The following is a 20,311-nucleotide window of genomic DNA, read 5'->3' as shown; positions in this document are numbered from 1 at the left end:
AGCCCTGCCCCCAGGATGTCTTCAGGGTGGAATGGGGAAAAGGGGAAGGAGCACCATCTGAGGTTTGCCCAGCCTCCACTGGAGGGTGCAGTGGGTGGATTGGAACCCCCCACCCCAGGAGGAGGGCTCTACCCACCCCATCCTCCAGCACAGGTTGGGCAAACTCCAGACAGAGCACCCTCCCCTCCCTTCCATCCTGAAGACAGTACCAGAGCTGGGAGGGGGGCAGGGCTAGGGGAGAGAGAGACAGGCAGGCCACCTCTCTCCTCTGGATTGGCTTCAATGTAGAACTCGATTGCCTCACCCCCTCACCCTCCACCAAACAGCAGCATCTGTTGGGTCAGGGGTAGGGGGTGCAGTAACTCATGGCGCCTTCTGTGAACTGTCATGAGTTACAGTGGGAAGCTGTCCATCTGTCAGCACCCATAGGGACCAGATTGATTGTAACTTTTATAAAATTTGCAGTATATCCATTCTTTAAGGTTCAAAAGAAACCTTTATTGTAGACTTAAAAACAATACACAAAATACTGTTTATTTTTATATAAATATGGGATTTTTTCCCTGTTTCAGATTAACATAGTTTTCTAACTAATGTATGAATTTCAATAACTGTTTTTCTCTTGATCAGCTGCCTTTTCAGGGCTCATTAATTTAGAGGAACTAGATTTATCAAACAACAGCCTGCAAAATTTTGAATATGGAGTATTAGAAGATCTGTATTTTTTGAAATTACTGTGGCTTCGAGAGAACCCTTGGAGATGTGATTACAACATTCATTACCTTTTTTACTGGTTAAGGCATCACTACAGTGTTCACTACAATGGTCTGGAATGCAAAATGCCTGAGGAATACAAAGGGTGGTCTGTTGGAAAATACATTCGGAGTTATTATGAGGAGTGTCCAAAAGACAAGCTACCAGTTTATCCAGAAACAGACAAAGAGGATGAGGAGTGGGAACGACACAAAGAACAATCGGTTCAAACAATAAAGAAGCATGGTGTGATTGTCACTGTAATTGGCTAATTAGGAAATTTGTTTTATTACTAGATTCAACAAGTATTTGATACATTTGTCAGAAAAAAAATCCTATTGTTTACATTTTGTTGATTGGGTTGATTGTCCATAAAGGAATATTTGCCTACAAAGATTTCTTTTTTCCATTTACTAATTACATGGTGGCATCAGTTATAGAACATCATTTATAAACTATTTCTGATAATTTGTTTTGGATCAGTCTCATCAAGTGTCTGGATATCTATTTGAACCTGCACAAGATAAATGGATAGACATAGCTATAAATCTGTGTTGGAAAGGAGCTGTTTTGTATAAACCAAGGAAAAGATCCTGCAATTTGATCTACCTGAGTAGATGCTGCTTCTGCATGGAACTCACTGCAGCATTGGGACCAACTCTCTTCTCTGCTGAATGTATTGCCATTTCTTTACCTTTCAGTTCCATGAACTTCATGGCAATGTTCTGTAATTTTTTTTTATATCAGCTGTCTTGTATGTGGTATCATAAAAAATCCAATTGTAGTCTAAAGTGAAATAGAGTTCAGTGAATGCTGTGCTGGTACAGAGATGCCTAGTGATTAGGATATAAGACTGTGACTCAAGAGACTTGGGTACTGTTATATGCTCTGGTACAGATTTCCTATCTGACCATGGGCAAATCACTTAGTATCTCCAGGTCTCAGTTCCCCCATCTGCAAGCAGAGATAAGCAGTACTTCCTTACCTCACAGGATGTTATAAAAACAGTTATATTAAATGTTATCAGGTGTTCCAATACTATGGAAATGAGGCTTCACAAGTACCCTAGACAGGTAGTGAATACCTCTCAGGGAAACGACTCTTGCTGGATGTTCTCAGTAAAGAGAACGTCCTTATATAAACATTATTTTATTGACTGATAGCATTCAGCATTTATATAATGCTTCTTGTTTTCAAACTTCCAGATTAACTAACAAACAACAGGTCTTAAAGACAAGCATGGCAGTCCCCGTTTTATAGGTAAGAAGCTCAAGCCTATGCAAGTGGATCAGGAGCATGATCAGAACTCAGGCTTTCCCAGTGCAAACTCTAAAACACGATTCCTCTTTGCCATCCACAAGAGTTATGCTGGTGTTCAGGCAACAGAATCAGGGTATTAGAGTACACTGCTTCTACAAAAGCTTCAAGCTTCAAAACTTCATAAAAGGACCATCAGTTGAATCAATCGCCTGTCTCCAATTGCTCAAAACCTTTATAGAGAAATTATTTAAAGAAAAGGAAAGAATCTCTATTAACAGAGAACATGAAATCGAAGGCTCACAAGGAGTGACAATGCCCTACAGGCAAAGCCTTCATCATGGACATAGTTCAACCAATGACATTTTAAGATGTAAGGAGATAAAGACAGGCTCCTACAACAACACCTAAAGAAAGCCAGAAAACTGGAGGTGGTATCTGTTAAGATTTTTGAGAATCTAAGAAAAATATAAAATAAAGAAATACTCTTCTTTGCCCTTAAAATAATGGTACAATAGAAGACCTTCTAATGGCATCATTACTCTTGCTCTTTTTCCCGAACTACATCTTGGGGGTTAAAGTAGTTACTAAAATGTGTGTAATTTTAACTATGATCAGATGTAATCCTTCATGCCTAGGGCTACTTTGTTACTTCATTTTGACAATGGTACTAAAGATCCTTTATGCAATAGATAAGTGTGTAATAGATGAGTGTTTATTTGGAACCCAGAAAATGGCAGAATTCAAAAGGCTTAGCTCCTGGAAAACTGGCAGCAACCAGGTGTCTATCACAGTCTTATGGAACCCAGAAGGGGATGATGTGGGAAATGAAAGTTTGTTGCATGGGTAAGAACTATGGAACAAGAACAGGAATTAAAACAAAGCCATAACAGGATAAGACAATGGAGGAGAGAAGAATAAATGTATGGAAAGAAGATATAAAAAAAGGGAGATGACTTGAATTACAAGGAATGGGATTGTTGTTTTTTTAAGAGTCTTTCTGTCATTTGCTATAAATCATATATGTTCTCCACTGAAACACCACAACCACAGACCACACTGCCTCTCAAAACCTCTTATTGTGCACCGTATGATCACAAATGCCCCAAAAACATTTCTGCATCCAAAGTATATTAGAAAACCCTGGGCCTATTTACCTAATTCCTACCCCTTCTTCAATCTCTTTCTGCCTATTACCTCTCTCTTTTCCCATTCTTTCTCCATCCATCTCCAACAAACAGCTGGAGCTGGAGCTTTCCTCCTGTTCCTTATACTTAGTGTGGTGTTTAGTGTGCTTTTTATATTCCTTTTGTGATGCCAGGAGGAACAATCTACCATGTTACCCAGAAGCAATACTCCTAACTCTCTGCTGTGGGTTTTAAGTGTATTTTACAAAGGATTGGCTCTAGTAAGAAAAAATAATGGAAAGGTCTGTCAATACTGTGGCCAGTACTAGGGAAAGAAATTAGTACTCAGAAATCTTTAGCGTCCTACAGCAAATCTCTAGTTCCTGCACTATGAATTCTAATAGCAGCAAACTATAAACCCCAGGAAGCCAAGCAGTTCCCTAAGATCACTCCCCTGTTGCAGATGCCTGAGTGGGTGAGGTAATATCACAAACAGCTGAATTATATTTCATGTCTCCAATATACTCATTTTATATTTTACTGGCACAATAATCCCTCTCTGTCAGTTAGTATGAACTGGAATAGTATTAAAATGTTTATTGGAAGAAATGAAACAATTACTACTATACACACATATAATGCATGTACCTCATTTGCCAAACTGGTGCTATATGCACACAACAACAAAAAAATTAAAAACTATCATTTTGCTGCTGAATCATTTGCAATAGTGACTTTGAACTGTTTAGCCAGCCAGAAAAATTTTAAAGTCAGCCATCACTGCTGTTTTACTATTAACAATAAAATGGTAAATCTGTGTAATCTTGGATTTATCTCAAAAGATGAGATCAGAACTGTGGATAATGGACGTTAGTTTGGAAAGGCTCATGACATCTGTAAGCTATACTTGAGCAGATGATTCAGTCCAAACTGTTAGCAAGAAAAACTGCTAAGGGGTAGACTGTAGTATAATTTTCAACAATATGGAAATGGCAGGGGAGGGAAATGGGCTTACAGCAATTATAAAAGCATCATATCACAGAAATGTCTTACTTTCTAAGTGAATCAAGCTTTCAAAAGAGACAGGAACAGGTAGGCTGTATGCCCAACATCTGTGGATATTAAAAAAATGCATTTGTGCTGTTCATTTTAATATTAATAAAACACTGATTGAATCATTTTGCATTCTTAAAGTAGATTACTGGATATCCATAATCATTAGAACAAACTGTTTCAGATATATACATCTTGAACATTCTTTGCAAACAATCACACTTACTGTACCAGCACAAATAATTTAAAACAAATGGAAGTGAGCAGTTGAAAATGGATATAATCTTTTATTTTGAGCTGGGAAAACATACAAAATATCAGCAAGTACAGGAAAATATGCAGTTTGCAAATAGATGTTCCAGTCATGCTGGATACAATTTAGTGTCTTAGCTGTACAGGTTTAAGAAAAATAGAAGAGCACAGATCATAAAAAGTAGGGCTGCAAGAAGCCTCAGGAGGCCATGCAGTCCAAACCTCCCACCAGAGGCAAGATCACTCCTGTCCAAACCATCCTATATAAATCTATTTTCTAACCTATTCCTTAAACTACACAATCAACCCTGTTGCACATCTACAAGGGATATTGCCCAAACACACCAAAAGCACTCTAACCAGCCAATGTAAAGCAGAGGAACAAAGACTATCATTATACTGGGGCTACAAGTGTTGTTTAAACGTACTCGAGTAATCTAAGGAAGAGAGCTATGCCCTCAACCCCTGCTACCGAGGAAAGCAAAACCCCATACAGTGCAAACCAATATGACCATGGGGTAAAAACCCCTCTTGATCCCAAATGGGGTGATCAGTCTGACCCTGAGCAGATAAGCAGGACCCTCAAGCCTAGAAACTCTGAGTTTTAGTCGCAGCAGGAAAACTGGCACACCCTAGTCAAAATCCCTAGGCTTGAAGGCAGCCAAAACCCAATGCTTCTGAGGAAAGTGAAAAAACAAACCCCCAAGCACCTGTAGCAACAAGAGGGGGAAAATTCCTTCACAGCCTCACGTGACAACCAGCAAAGCCCACAAGCACAGGAAAAACCAAAGAAACTCCATTCTGCTCTGCAACCTAAACAGCAGGCATATCTCCACACATCACACCCTATAATTAATTGAACAGCCAGAACTCCCCTTTCTGTATTCTCTCCATAAATTTATCCTAGCTGCTTTAACCTGCTTTCATAATGTGGCCAGGTCTGGAGCTCTACTTCATTTTCCTGCTGCTGACCATGGTCCTCTTCAATATCCATCTGCTCTAGGCCAGTGTTTCTCAACCTGTGGGCTGTGGCCTAAAAGTGGGTTGCAAGAATATATCAAAGGGTCATGAACAAACTTTAAAAATGGATCAATAAACTCTAAAAATGGATTCTCCTTTAAAGGAAAAAAACATGGGAAACTGTGGCTTTTCCCTTGCAGGCTGTCAAAGTTTCAGCCTGCAAGGAGCTGCTTGGGGTCCCCCCTGCTCCACACACTGAGGGGTTAGGGCCTGGGGGTGGCGGGCAGCAGGTTGGGAGTGAGGGGCACTGGGTCAGGACTGGCCATCAATGTTTACAAATGGATCCTGGTACAAAAAAGGTTGAAAATCACTGCTCTAGGCCAGCATTTCTCAACCTGTGGGTTGTAGCCCAAAAGTGGGTCACAAGAATATATGAAAAGGTCATGAACAAACTTTAAAAATGAATCAACAAACTTTAAAAATAGATTCTCCTTTAAAGAATGAAAATGTGGGAAACGGGCTTTTCCCTTGCAGGCTGGCAGAGCTCCAGCCTGCAAGGGGTTACTTGGCCCCCCATACACCACCCCCGCCAAACATACTGGGGGCCGGGGGCCTGGACTGGGGGTGCAGTGGGTCAGGACTAGCCACTGATGTTTACAAATGGGTCCTGGTACAAAAAAGGTTGAGAACCACGGTTCTAGGATATAGAGCTCTTTCTGTTATCTCCCAGTCACCTGTCCATGTGTGTGGGGGAAAAGGAGGGTGTTGCTCCTGGGCTTCCAACTGTTGCTTTTTAGAAAGCACTCCAGACACAGCTACTCCTAAATCATCCCTGACCAATCCTTATCCAATCTCTTCTTGAACACTTCCAGTGATGGAGATTACATTTTCCCTAGGAAGTTTATTCCACGGCCTCACTGTTCTAACAGTGAAGCAGTTTTGACTGATATCCAATCTAAACCTTACAAACTGAAACTTACAAGTCGTGTTGATTGAGGAAACAAGGACTATATACTAGTTGAAAATAATCTTACTAGATAGGGATAAGCAAAGAGGGCAGTTTCCTGGCTTTGGAATAAAGCACTTTAATGTCATAAGCAGCAATGGCTAAGTACCAAATACTTTTAAACTATCAAAAACTAGTGAATTTGGATAAAAAGTTCTGCAGAGATAAAGACTCACAAAACACAGAAGTCATTACTGTTCTTCTGTTAACCACAGGGGGTCTAATAGCACCACCTATATTTGAGGTTGCCCAACATTATTTATTATAAGATCCTATTTTCAGTTGCTTATAACTGTCAACTTTTAACTTCTCAGGCAGAAATTTTCCATTAAACCAGTGAAAATTACATTGCCCTACTCCACATAAATTCAGCATTGTATCCATCTAAAGGAGGCATATTCTAGCCCAGAGCAGAGCAAGACTTTTCCTGTAATTAAAGATCTGGGCTGCTGCAGGATGTCAGGCATCAGAAATTAAATGCTGGAAAACTGTTTCCCTGTGGTCTCAACATTTCTATTATATTTCTATTCCTTTGTGTTTGGGTTTGGGCTTCCTGAAGGAAAAGCCAACCAACTTGAATATATATGGGACAGATTGGGAAGCAAGTAAAGGGAATTAGATTGGAAATAAACAATGACAGTAGTTGGGCCCTTCCACTCACCTGCCTCTGACCTCGCCCAACAGGTCATTCTGGCCCTCAGCCAGAAAAGATTGCCACACAGTGGAAAGATATTAGCTATCTCCTAAAACTAAATAAGATGAGTAGTGGGAAATTCCACACAGTATAATTTACCCTGCTTCTCAGCCTGCATGGAGGTCCACACTATATTACTACTTGTAACCCAGCTTGTTGAAATCTCTGTGTTCTGCACCCATATTGTTCTGTGAACATACATGACATTGAATAAGAAACTATATGAAGAGATTGGGACTGGCTGGGCAATGACTGACAACCTACTATTGCTTTCAGTGACTTCAAGCAGCTTAAGGGCAGAGGTCTGTGTAACTGAGCTAAAGCTTCAACCTTGTTGATCCCTCCTATGGGTGTCAACAGAGGGGGATTTTTTGGTGGGGGAGAGCAGGGAAGGAAGTAGTGTTGTTTGGGTTCTTTTTTTTAAAGCTAGGGAATTATACTAAAAATATTATTAAAAAGAATGGTAGTAAGGTTACAAAGTTAAATCCTCTAAAGTTAGAAAATGCCATAATTAAGATATGTTCAACTATACCAACCCTCTGTGAATATACATTGATGCAGACTTTAATTACTTGACCACATATTATTTTGGCATATCTTAATTTTAGGCTGTTTAAAAGAACATATTACAGTTGTAGAGTGCCATGTGTGCAATATTTTTAGCAATTCAAAAAACTATTTTTTTCTTAAGAAAACTTATATACTCAATCTGATTTATGAATATTTTATATGCTCAGTATTCCAAATAACTTTTTCTCATTGCTAATGTATCAGAAAACTCAGTCTTTTACTTTTCTTTCCAGGTCATGCTTGAAGGCCTTTTCTGCTTTTCCATGGCTTTCTGCTGCCTTTTCTGTTTGCTTCTGTGGTGTTTCTGCCTGCATCCACCTATCCACGCACACCACAGCTCCCCCAGAATAGCAGCCAGTCCTCTGTGTTTATTAGGGCTGTGTGAAGCTTTAGTAGCCAATTCGATTTGAAGGATATTCAGCCTGATTTGGCAGCCGAATCTCCAAATCTGAATCAAATCTGGAGACTCATTAAGAGGTCCAAATCCATTTGGAGAGATTCGGGGCCAATTCAGAGATTCAGCAATAGGCTATACAGGTTTCCCTCATATAAAGTGAACCTACTTTATAATGTAACGAGTAGGGATAGGTTCCAAAGGCGGTGAGGGAGGGAGGGAGTGAGGCTGGGTCTAGCGAAGGGGTGGGGGTGCCGGTGCCATTCCTAGGGCTACACTGTGCTCCGCCTGTCCCCCCGCACCTGGGTTCTGCCTGTCCTCACTCACCCTAGCTCCTGGGCTGCACCGTGCTGTGGTGCAGGCAACTGTTGTCAGCTAATCCTAGGACTGCTGCAATAGGAGTTGGAGGGAGTGGCAGCAAGCAGAACCCTGGGTGGTGCAGGATGCGGCGCAGCTTGTCCACACTCACCCTAACCCCCGCTGCAGCAGCCCTGGGAGCAACTGGTGCCAGCTGCAACAAAAACTGCCAGTTGGTGAGGTGGGGGGAGGCAGGGAGCACCTCTTGCTGCTCCGCACCCCCTGGGAGGGCTGCGGGGCTGTCAGGCTCTTTCTGGGGGTGCATGCCTCTGGATCTGGATGTGGGATGACAACAGGCTGCCACTGCAGGCTGGGGCCGGTGGTGGCACCAGGCTGATTCTTCCCGGTGCTCAGGGCGGGTGCGCTGAGTGCCGGGAACAGCCCAGCGCCCCTGGATGTGGATGCAGGATGACAGTAGGCTGCTGCTGCAGGCTGGGGCTGGTGGCATGACTAGGCTGTTCCTGGTGCCCAGGGCGGGTGCACCAAGCACCAGGAAGAGCCTGGTGCCACCGCCGGCCCCAGTTTCCAATTCAGTTCGGAGCTTTTAATGGGTTTCCTGATTCAATTCAGGATCAGAGATTCATCCGCCGAATAGGGCCAAATCTCCTCCAAATCTAATCGGCTACCAAAGCTTCACACAGCCCTACTAGCTAACAACTAACTGTTAACATTTAGCATTTTCTAAAGGTATCCAGTCTGCATTTTGATAAAATAAGTCTATGTACACTGCCTTTATTATACAGTAAAATACAAGCTGGAGAAATCATTACATCCAAACATTATTTAGAATATTTCATCCAGTGCATCCACATACACAAACTATTTACATCATCATTATCTGTATTATGAAATAGGGGACTAGTATCCAGAGCCTAATGCAAGTAACAAAAACAACAACAACTTTTCTCACCTTCTAAGGCAAGTCAGAAATTACAAATTTAGTCATGATCATTATATCCAAATGAATGTAGGAGCAATGAAAGGATCTCTGGGAAAACAGAAAATCTGGAAAGCAAGGATCAGAGTAGCCATAATATAACTATAGGTCATGTAAGTCAGTATATACAATGATATGTTATGTTTTTCATCAAATACATTAGGGATGGAAAAATCCCAAAAGGATCTTACACTTTTAAGTACATAATGGAGACACCGCATTCATGCCCACATATGATTCACTTTGGCTTTCCATAGTTTTGCCTGCCAGAGTCATATATGATATGAAATTATTTTTTTACTAAATAGCTTGCATACCACTACCACTGAGAATGTTATTTTCTCTCTAGGTTGAATGCCAAGAACATCACCAAATACATCTATTAGTCTTGGACAATTACTCTTTTCCATCACCACTCTAGAGAGCAAATTGTTCTCATCAGTAATTGCACAAAACAACTAGTTTCTAAACATAAAGGAAAATAAAGAGAATGGTTGCTACTGGTTCCAGCAAACCATTTCAATAATTTATCATCTAATTAAATATTAAAGCCATTCTAACCTCATCCAAAACATTGCAATATATTTTTCTATTTGCTAAATTCAAAGTATATCATTCATTAATATGGAATCTATTCCTTCTCTTTTGAAAACATTTGTTTTTAGTTAAAGGATACTGTGAAAACCAAATGATAAAAAGGAAGGCTTTCTTGTTGGTAGAGCTAAACACTGAAGCAAAGCTGAGCCAGAAATCAAAGATACTTATTGAGATTTCATCAGCGTGAAGCCAAAGACATATGTCCCATGTGATGAAAACACTGTTCAAATAGTTTATTTCCAACATTACAGAATTGCCAGGTCTCAGGATGCACTGCTCCTAATGAATTCAATGGCACCCCCTCATATCCTATGTTCCAGCCTGGCTCCAGCCTCACCATATGTTTTCTGACTATTATCTCCTGTCTTCCTCCTCCTCTGCATCTTTTCATCCCATGGTTCTGCCTCCTCCTTCTTCTATTCTTTCCCTGATTCTCCTTGTTCTACCTCCTCCCAGCCTGGCTCCTTACCCCTTTGCATTCCAGTCAGGCAGCTTCTCCCATATCATCACATCCAAGGCTCCAGCTGGAGGAAAAGCAGAAGCCTCCTTCTCAGTCCCTCTACTCTGCACCAGCACAACCTCTGGTGGCCAAAAAAAGCAATTGCAGAAAAATTTTACTCAACCCCTGAAGCCCTGGGGTGGTGCATGCATGGTAGAGATTAAATGTGTACAGAGAATTTAGCCACCAAACTCTAACAAATATCTTCTAATCATGTGTGAATGGAGGGCTTTTTTGAAGGATGATAACTAAGCCAAAGTTAACCTCTGAATAAAATTCCTTGGGAAAGGCAAAGGCATATCAAGATAACTTGGTTAGAAAGTCCCTGCTAAATTTCAAGTACATACTCTAAAACATGGTGATGTTGGAGCTTCTTAATTAAGTTTTAAAGTTGGGGGTGGGTGGCGGTTAACATGGGCAAAACACTGCTTTCCCCTAGCTTCATTCTTTGAAACAGCTGAACTATTTTAGGTGAATGTTAAACAAACAAACAAAAACTCACCCTGAAGCTGACATCTGGCATGGAAATTAAGTGAAATTGTTTAAGTTTGCCAAAGACATATGCCACTGAAAAAAAATTTTCTTTGAACGGAAGTTGTTAAGCAAACTTAATTGTAGATGGTACTACCCACAATAAAAGTAAAAGGTCCATCTGAATCTTGCTGACGAAGGCATGTTATTCCAGTCACCAATGACACACACTAAAGTGATGTAGCTAGCAACGCATCTATCTGTCAGAATGAGCAAGTACCATTTACAACTTGGTACAGCCCTGTTCAGAGTGTGATGAAACCTCTTCTTCTGTTTCCATGTGCTTGCCATTTGAGTCATCTCTCAGCCATCCACAAATACATCTCTTCCCAAACAGTACCCAGACAAAGCCCCTTGGACCAAAGTGTTCAGGTAACTGAGCAGCCTTGCAATCTTTAAATGTCTCTTATAAATTTAAGCTAAGTACGCGCATTCAAAAAGCCAGAGGCAGAATAGATCCAATCTATGTGGGTTTCTTTAAGCTGCACAGATTAGATCCAGAGTCAACTGGAGTGTGCCCTGAAGCAACTGCAGGCTGGGTCCTCCAAAGAGATGCTCTGGCACCTGGCCAGAGTGTCTCTATGGCTGCCCTGTGCCCCTGCTGCCCCAGCATGCTGCTTCAGTGTGTTAAAGCAAATAGGAATGGGACAAGGCTTACCCCCCCAGTAAGTAGGGGTGTGGGATTGTGTGCGTGTGTGTGTGTGTGTGTGTGTGTGTGTGGATGTGGGGGGACTGCTCAGGAGGGGTGGGTCCCCTGCCCCCCCTACCAGTCTCCCTTTCCCCCAACAACAGCAGCAGCAGCAGCAGCAGCAGTGGCCCTCAGCGCACTTAGGGCCTGCTACTGGCAGAGCCCCTCCAGTGGTGTGGTGCAGCCCCAGCTGCCTGAGACCACCTGTGCCATGTGAAGCCAGCTCGGCCAGGCCTAGGGCACATGTCTTCGGGCAGGACTGGACCATTGTTGCTGCTACCCAGGGCCCCCAACACCGCACACAAGAGCCATGTGCCCTTTGGCTGGGCCAGGCTGTTCCACCCACTGCTTTGTGGCTCTGAGCAGTGCCAGCCCTTGCTGTTCTGCTCCCTGCACCTGTACCCAGGCCCCAGTGATCCACGCAGGCCAGATCTAGCCTGCCAAGCACTTTCATCTGGCCTATGGGACCCCCCAACAAACTGTGCCCCACCCAGACCTTCCGCCCACGAGGGTGGGAGTGAGGCACCCACGTGTACACACAGCCCCCAAAACGTACCCTACTGCCTTGCTCCCACCCTTGTGGGCTGAAGGGTCCAGCTGGCTAGCGTGCAGCTTCTGTGCATGGCTACTGCTGTCATAGGGCCCGGGACCTCCTTGCTTCCCCAGTCTCCTGCCGAATCCAGGCAGTGGGTAGGGAAATGGCGGGGGGCAGGGCTGCAGCTGGGAGGGAGCACAGAGCATGGAGCTGGGGTAGGCAGCGTTCGAATGTGAGGGAGAGTGGTGCACAGCCCCAGCAGGCAGTGGAAGCAGCAGTAGGCGGGGCGCTCAGGGCACAGGCACCCAGTGGGGCATGGCTCCGGCCAGTGCTGTGCATCGCAGCGAGGGGCTCTGTCTCCGCGTGGCTGCCTGGATTGCCAGCACTCCCTGGCTCTCACATGCAGCCTCTGAACTCACACAGCAAGGAGGGAAGCCCCACATGCTGGAGCCAGGTGCCTTCCCTGCTGGGGCTGCCCGGAGAGAAGCTTCGGGCTCTGGAGCTGGCTGTCTTCCCTGCCTGGCAGGGGAAGACGTCTGGGGCTTCCCTCCCCTGCAACACACCCCTGTGACTGACTTCAAATTGTCTTGCAACATCGTAGTACTGTACATCTGAAATCTGGTATAATTACCTCAGTATCATTGGATTCAAGCATGTACATTTAAGCAGATGCTTGCATTCTCATGCACTATACTATATTCACAGTGCCTCAGACATAAAACCTTTCTACATGACTTTACTACTGTTCAGTTATAAAATTGGTATGGGGCCTAGAAGTGTGGATGGAAGGAAAAGCTGCTTAAAGTAATGTTAACCTACTAATTCTACACTCTCACTTATTCACTGTGACTGAAATTATAGGGAATTATATGTGCTGTAAAGTGAAGAAAAGCTAGTGACACTGTAAAGAAAGTGCGATAGGAGGTAGAAATAAAAAGTATTAAAAAAACTTACCAATACTTTTAAAGCTGGGCCAGTGAAGAGAAGAACAACCACGAAGATTCAAACGTAACACATATGGACGCCACTTCTGCAAAATATTAACTACTGTTTTGTCTTGAATCTTGTGTTTTACTGCAGAAAAATCAATCTAAAAAATTAAACAATGCAGATATCTATATATCGTACAGGTATCTAAAATATAGACATACATGCAAAATACATCTGATTATTTAAAGAACTAAATGTTAAAAATCTGCTGTGCAGTCTCAACATCCAGGTCTTGCAAACACTATGCACATCCTTATCTTTACATATATGAGTAGCCTCACAGAGTTCATTAAAAATATTCATGCATATAAATAAAGCATTTATGAAACTAATGCCTAAAACTTATATTTACAAACTGGGACATTCACTAGTCCACATCTATGAGCATATGACAGCAGGATATCTGAACAAAATAAAACCCGCAAAAAAACAAACCAGGGCACACACACCACCACTTGTTTATTCATTGTTTCTTTATGATGTATAAAAATTTAAAACCATTAAAGCTTTTTGCGATTAATTTTTTATCTTAGAAATATTAGGAACATAAAGTCTTTTTTTTCTAGTGAAATGTCATAGCTCTGGTGTCTACTGTCTAGCTATCTTTTTAGTCACAAAACACTAGTCTCTTAATAAAGTGGAATAATCGTTCCAGTGACATCACCAGGAACATTCCAATTTCTACAGACCTGTTGACTGTTTTTATGGCAAGATGAGACCTGTAAAACTTGTTGGGGTTTCTGGTATTAAGAAATAAACTAAAACATACTACATTCTTACACAGTCTCTTACAGAAAGAAAAGGTACTACTGATGATTGCTTGTTTTTGTCTTTTTTTACTACTTAGCATCATGTGGTAAGAATTTTGAAAAAATAATATGTGATTATTACACACAGTATCTACACATATGTACTTTTTCAGACAATAAAATTAGATACTCTTTCAAATAAACTACTACAGCTTTCTGAAATAATTATGTGATTCCGAATTTTGTGAGGTAGAAGTTTATTAGGAATTGTCTAATTTGTACGCTTTAAAATGGAATCAGTGATGACACTACTGAAAATAAGAAATGAGCCTTCATATTTTCTAATACTATTATCAGTGTTCTACAGAAGAGATATAAAACCTTAAATTGCCATTTTCACTTAACTGTTCTTTTAGTTATGACAGAAACATTTAGCATTGTAGTTTGGATTTTAGCATTTTTCTTCAATCATATATCAAGTTTACCACTTCTGATTTTAAAATGGCAAATATATGTATCATATCTTGAATGCAAGAAATATAGACACAAACTGACTGAATGGATAAGAACTGTAAAAAAAAAAAGGATAAGGACCCAATATTTTATATCTATATTCAACATATAAATATATATTTAGTTCCAGACTTCTCTTTTGCTTATGCCAGTTTTATAGTGATGTACAGAAAACTGAGAAGAGAGAAGAAAAATAGCTCCACTGATATCAATGGTAATTTGCAATGCACTTCGATATGGACAACATTTCACTTGGGGTGCTTAGGATTTTTAAACATAACCTGATCATTTCATCCTTACTCTCTGAAACTTGAAATCAAACATTACAATTGGTACAATGTCAGTTTCAGACTGTCATACTTACATCACTCCATAATGAACTATTCTGTGTGACTGACATCCAGGTTCTGCTAACTTGAGCACACCTTGCTAGATCAATTAAGTCTGTGTAGTGAAAAATCTACGTTGGAAAAAAAAATAGAAATATTGTTTAAGAAAGACCACTAGACTGAAAAACAAACAAACAAACCAACCAACAATAAAACATCAACATCCAGTACTTACTCATCAGTCCAAAATAGTAGACTTATAGTTCTTTTCTCATCAAATTTCACATCTCTAGATACAGTATACCAAACTAGGAGTCATTTTCTCCTCTGGAGCCATGTAATAATGTCAGGGTAAGATAGGATGCAATGGATTTAAATTGTAACAAAGAAGATTTAAATTCTCAGGAAAAACTTTCTAACTAAGAACAGCAGGACAATGGAACAAGCTGCCTAGGGAAACTGAGGAATCTCCTTCACTAGAGACTTTCAAGACTTTGTCTGGAATGGTCTAGAAATAGGGCGTCCTGCCTTGCGCAGAGGGTAGGACTAGATGACTCCAGAGATCCTTACCAATCCTATAATTCTATAAGGCATTTTGCAGTCATATTATGATCAAATGCTTATTAAAGCAGTCAAGGATGCCATTTTACCAATTTAGTCAAATAAGGCAGATTTTTAAAGGAGACACAAGCAGGATACAAAGGGCACACCTACACAAGATGCTACAGCGCCATAGTGACCGTTGGCAAAAACCGTGACGCCATCGCTACATCACCGTAGCAATGCATTCTCTCGCTGTAGTGCCTTGCTTTGGCAACGTAGCAGCCAAAAATAACCATGCATGGCCAACTTACAGCATTATGGGTTGTTACTGCACCATCTTTTAGTACTTCCAAAAGGAAGTACTAAATGGTGACGCAGTACCAAAGGTGCTGTACGGCCACGTGTAGACACACCCAAAATGTCTTAGCTTGTAGCCCCTTTCTCAAGCTTAATTCAGCAAGGGCAAGTTCAGCTATGAAATTATCTTACTGATCTCTGTTAAGAGATTGGTAAAATATTTGTTTGACTGGTAGTGTGTTAGTAGGCACTGGGTAATTTTCCTTTGGTCACAATCCATACTCTAGAAATACCAGTCTGAATTTCCTATGCTACATCCCTCTTGCATTACTGCTTTCCAAAAGTGCTTCTTCATAAAAATTTGGAAGTGGCAGAATTGGCTCTTTCCAGAGATTATAGCCTGAAATTAGTCATTCGGATGGAACATAAAAGAGATGTTATTAGAAAAACTACAAATTTTGGCCCTCTCATACTATATTGGTGAAAATATGAAATAACATATAGTAACACCAAGAACTTGAAAATCACCCATGAACAATGAGGTGTTTTCACCATATTTCTCAAAACAATGGATAGTGGGATTTTAATGTTATTTCCTAACATTTTTAAATTCAGGTGTTCATCTAGTGCCTAAAGGCTAGAGCCAGAAATTAAACATAAATTGATATGAGTGATCCGAAACATAGGCACTGAGCACGTGGGGACCCAAGGACCCTAGCCCCACTCAGGAAGAGGGTAGGGTGACTACCCATCCTTAATTGGGCAGGAAAGTCTTGAAATGGAAACATCAAGTCCCGGTCCTGGGCTGTAGGACTCAGGGACAGCATTGGTCCTGGATTCCCAGTATTGTGCAGGGATCCGGGTTTTCTATTCACCATGGAAAAATGTGGGAAATGGTGGGTTTCCCCTTGCAGGCTGGCAGAATTACAGACTGCAAGGGGCTGTGGGGAGTGAGACACAGGGGGTACCACGTATATGTGTGTGAATGCACATGTGCATGTGGCCAAGAATACAGCCCCAGACAGCAGTGGAGAGCAGCTCCCCCAGACTTAACCTGCAGGTAAGTCTATGACAGGGTGCAGATTGAGACTCCCACAGTGAGGGAAGTAGTGGGGCAGGGGCTGGGCGTAGGGACCCTGCCCAGCCAGGTCGGTGCATGGGGCCCAGGGCTGGTAGCGTAGAGTGGAACAGAGCCATGGGAGGCTCATTCATGGGGTGGGGGGCAGCTCCCTGCCATGGTGCACACTCCTGGGGAGGGGGGAATGGGGAGGCATGTGCCTCCCAGATTTATGCATGGGGTGGGGGCAGATGTGGGCTGCCCACTGCAGGCTTGGGGCTCCCTACCCTGCCACCCTCCCCCCAGGAGCCCCACACTAGCCACACTGTTATGGTGAGGTGCCCCCTGCCCATCCAGCAGCAGCGGAGGCAATGGCATGGAGTTGTGCCCTCCGCTACTGCAGGAGGGCAGAGGGAGCCTCACCACAGCAGGGGTGCATGACTCCCAGAGGAGTGGCAGTAGGGTGGGAAGCCCAAGCCTCCAGTGGGCAGTCTGCGTCTGCCCCTGCCTCCCACCCGCTCAGCTCTGCTCTGGCTGTGCCATTGGGGGGAGGGGCATCATCTTAGCAAAAATAAAAGATGGTGCCTAATTGGAAACCAGTCCAAATCTGTAACACAATAGTTCAGTACACATAAACTGCTTTCATTAATGGCCAAAAACTGGTTTAAAATAAATCTGGATAGATGTAGTATCAGACTTAACTCACTGAAGTTAAATCAGTTTACTGAACTTCTGTCCCAGATCCCCTCCAGATTCCAGTTAACTCACAGTCCCCCAGCATCCCAGGATGCTTTGCATCTCCCCTGCAAAGGAGGATTTGCAGGGTGGGTGGCCTAGCCTTGGCCCAAGCTGTCTGCTCCAGCCAAGCAGGGAGGCATGCTCTAGACCCCCACCCCCCACCCCAGCTTCTGGCCTGGGCCATTGCAGGCATGTGGCTGCATTTCCAGAATCAAAAATGAATGTCTGTTTGCTTGCTTATCACTTCAATCTACACAGTTTAGACTAACCTACAAAGATTAAATTGATTTAGCCGTGGGCGTTTTAACTGTCTGTACTTGGCCAAAATGTTCAGAAATCCAGGCTCTGATAGACCAGGTGGGAAACAATACACAAAATGGGGAATGCCTCATAAACAGCACTGTACCAGAAACTGCCTCTCATATATTGAGGGAATGGCTATTCAAGTCACTGTCATTGTTAGGGTCCAGGGCTCAAGAGAAGACAAGAAATCTGCCAGATCAGCAGGGCTTTAAAATTGAAGCTAACATTTTGATTTCCGCCTTGAATTACCTTTATGGATTGTTTTTAAATATGTAATTTAAAAGCCTTCAAATTTAGCCAGTATCAGTTTTTAAATATATACATCTATAGAACTGCATCAAATGTCAGAAGTCAAATCCTATCTTACTAAGGGCCTGATCATCATCTTTGCCAATTCTCACTGAAGTCAAATGGGAGTGTCAAGTGTGCTGTGAGAGCAACAGAAGTGAGGCATGAGATTCCCCCATGTGAGGAGGTAAGTGCTCTCTTTCCAGCACCCTGCACCTACCTTAGCTACACCAGCAGCACCTGCATATGCTACTCTGTGGTCTGTCACTGCTACTGTCTTCTCCTACCTATCCCCACCCTAGGCAACCTCTGCTTGGGCCAATCTTTATGGAGACACTGGCCCCATGTTGTCATGGCCCCACCGCTCCTGGGGTCTCCATGGAAACCAGCCGGAGTGACATGGCAGGGGCTGCTGGGAAATGGAGCCTGTCATGGGCCCAATCCAGCCCAGGGGCTGGACTTTACCCACCCTTGGGATAAGCTGTAAAGGTACACAGCAGGGGTCAGCAATCCCCAGCAGGTGTGCCAGAGCATGGCACGCAAGGCCATTTTGCTCAGCACACCACCGCAGGCCAGGCTGTAGCCGGGGGTCTGCAAACAACTGCACTGGGCTCTGTAGCCCTGGCATCAGCTCCATACAGCCAGCAGGTGCATGCACACCTCAGAGCAGATGGTGGGGTGGGGCCGGGGTTGCGCTACCTCAGGCCCCTCCCTGCCATCTGCTCTGAGGCATGTGTGCACCTGCTGGCAGTACAGAACTGATGTAGCGGCCCTGAAGCAGGGGCAGTGCAAGTCTCTTCCCAGTGGGCAGGGGCTGGCAAGGTCTGGGCTCGGCTGAGGCAGAAGATTCCACCCCTCCCAGAGCTGCCACTGCCCACCCAACCCGTGCAGCTGGGCCTGCCCCACTCTCACCCACTCCAAGCCCAGCCCCAGCCTACCCCTCCTCATTAGGAAGAGGCTGGCACTGCCCTTGCCAGGAGCACCATGCCTTTGTGGGGTCAGCTCTGTGGGGCGGGCAGCAGCAGCAGGGGTGCTGGGAGGGGTGGCAATGGGGGGCTTTGTTCACTTGGCTTCCCTCCCCTCCCCCAGTAAGGTACTGGGAGACGAACTGTACCTCGCATAGCAAAAATATCATGGGTGGGGGGGAAAGGAGAGGTGCCATTTTGCTCAACCCCTGTTGCTCATACGGTACGGTACGGGGTACAGGGCTACCTGGCTTCTATGGCTGGGCTGTGCCTGCTGTAGCAAAAATTCCCAGAGGCAAAGAGCATTGTGGTGCTGCTGCTGCAGCTGGTGTGCAGGAAGTTTTCTTCCTTAACTGCAGTAGCAGCTTCTGCCAGAGTGCAGGTAAAGTACCTTTCCACCCCCCATCTCTCCAATGGTCAGCACTCTGACCAGAGAACTGGGGAAGCTCACTACACCTCTGTTAAGGGCTACTCACATCTGTGGTATCAAGTCAAAGTGCTTCCCAGTTTAAGTTTAACATGAACATACAAAAGCTTGACAAAAATGTATGAAAAACAAGCTTAATACTTTACTTTTCTCATGTTTTCCTCCCTGAATAAAATAAGGCATTTAAAAGTCAAAGCCTTTTGGGGTGACAGTTTATTAATTTTAATAGTGATAAATGTGAAAGGCTCATTAACAAGACTATACTGAAGTAACATAAGGCCATAGATATTTATGAATCATCTAAATGTTACAGTGTCATTTTTTATTAGGCACTGGTATATTAGAACAATGCTAGAGATGGCTGAAGATATGATCTCATTAGGTTTGGCATTAACCCAGGGAGAGTTTGGACCCAATTCTCTGAAATACTAACGATGAGTCCAAAGAGTTTTTCACGTCAGGAAATTTAACATTATTTAACCTTTTTTTTTTTAGGGGGGGGAGGGGGAGGGAGGAAGGGGTAGAGTCCCATTAGGACAAAGACTAACAATGTACCTTCTGTGGTACTAAATTTTATTTCTTCTTAATACAGCTGGGCTGAAATTTTTATTCATAAGAAGAAGCATGCTTGCCAAACTCATCAATACAAGGATTCTTTCTGTTATATTTCTTGCCAAACTGCATGGAACAAAACCTATATTTTCAAGTTACTAAGGATCCCTGCCAGATATCCCACATATTGCAAACAGCTTTAGGCTGGATTCAATAAAAGACTTTGGCATTTACAAGTTAGGTCCTACAGTGCCTAATTTTGTGGGCACCTGGATTCCAGAGTAGAAGCCAGAACTGTGGTAGGCACTTACTGTATATGTAGGAATAGTTCACCTAAGAAGGGTGACCCC

The 20,311-nt window shown here is 43.1% G+C and overlaps 2 protein-coding genes across 2 annotated transcripts in view; one reads left to right on the top strand and one right to left on the bottom strand.

Moving 5' to 3' along the window:
• LRRC17 (leucine rich repeat containing 17) overlaps positions 1 to 2,517 on the top strand; it is a 63,234-nt gene extending 60,717 nt beyond the window's left edge. The window contains exon 4 of the mRNA XM_019509461.1: positions 631 to 2,517. Coding sequence (XP_019365006.1) covers positions 631 to 1,025 — 395 coding nt within the window. The 3' untranslated portion in view covers positions 1,026 to 2,517. The remainder of the gene's footprint in view (positions 1 to 630) is intronic.
• The window catches only part of FBXL13 (F-box and leucine rich repeat protein 13), a 228,470-nt gene that overhangs the window by 144,027 nt on the left and 64,132 nt on the right, over positions 1 to 20,311 (bottom strand). The window contains exons 8-9 of the mRNA XM_019509463.1: positions 14,827 to 14,922; positions 13,165 to 13,300 (exon numbers count right to left, since the gene is read on the bottom strand). Of these exons, the coding sequence (XP_019365008.1) occupies positions 13,165 to 13,300; positions 14,827 to 14,922 (232 nt within the window). The remainder of the gene's footprint in view (positions 1 to 13,164; positions 13,301 to 14,826; positions 14,923 to 20,311) is intronic.

Source organism: Gavialis gangeticus, unplaced genomic scaffold, assembly GCF_001723915.1.
Source record: "Gavialis gangeticus isolate Ggan-Ray unplaced genomic scaffold, GavGan_comp1, whole genome shotgun sequence".
In the NCBI taxonomy this organism is placed as follows: domain Eukaryota; kingdom Metazoa; phylum Chordata; order Crocodylia; family Gavialidae; genus Gavialis; species Gavialis gangeticus.
This window is presented reverse-complemented; position numbering and strand designations above follow the sequence as displayed.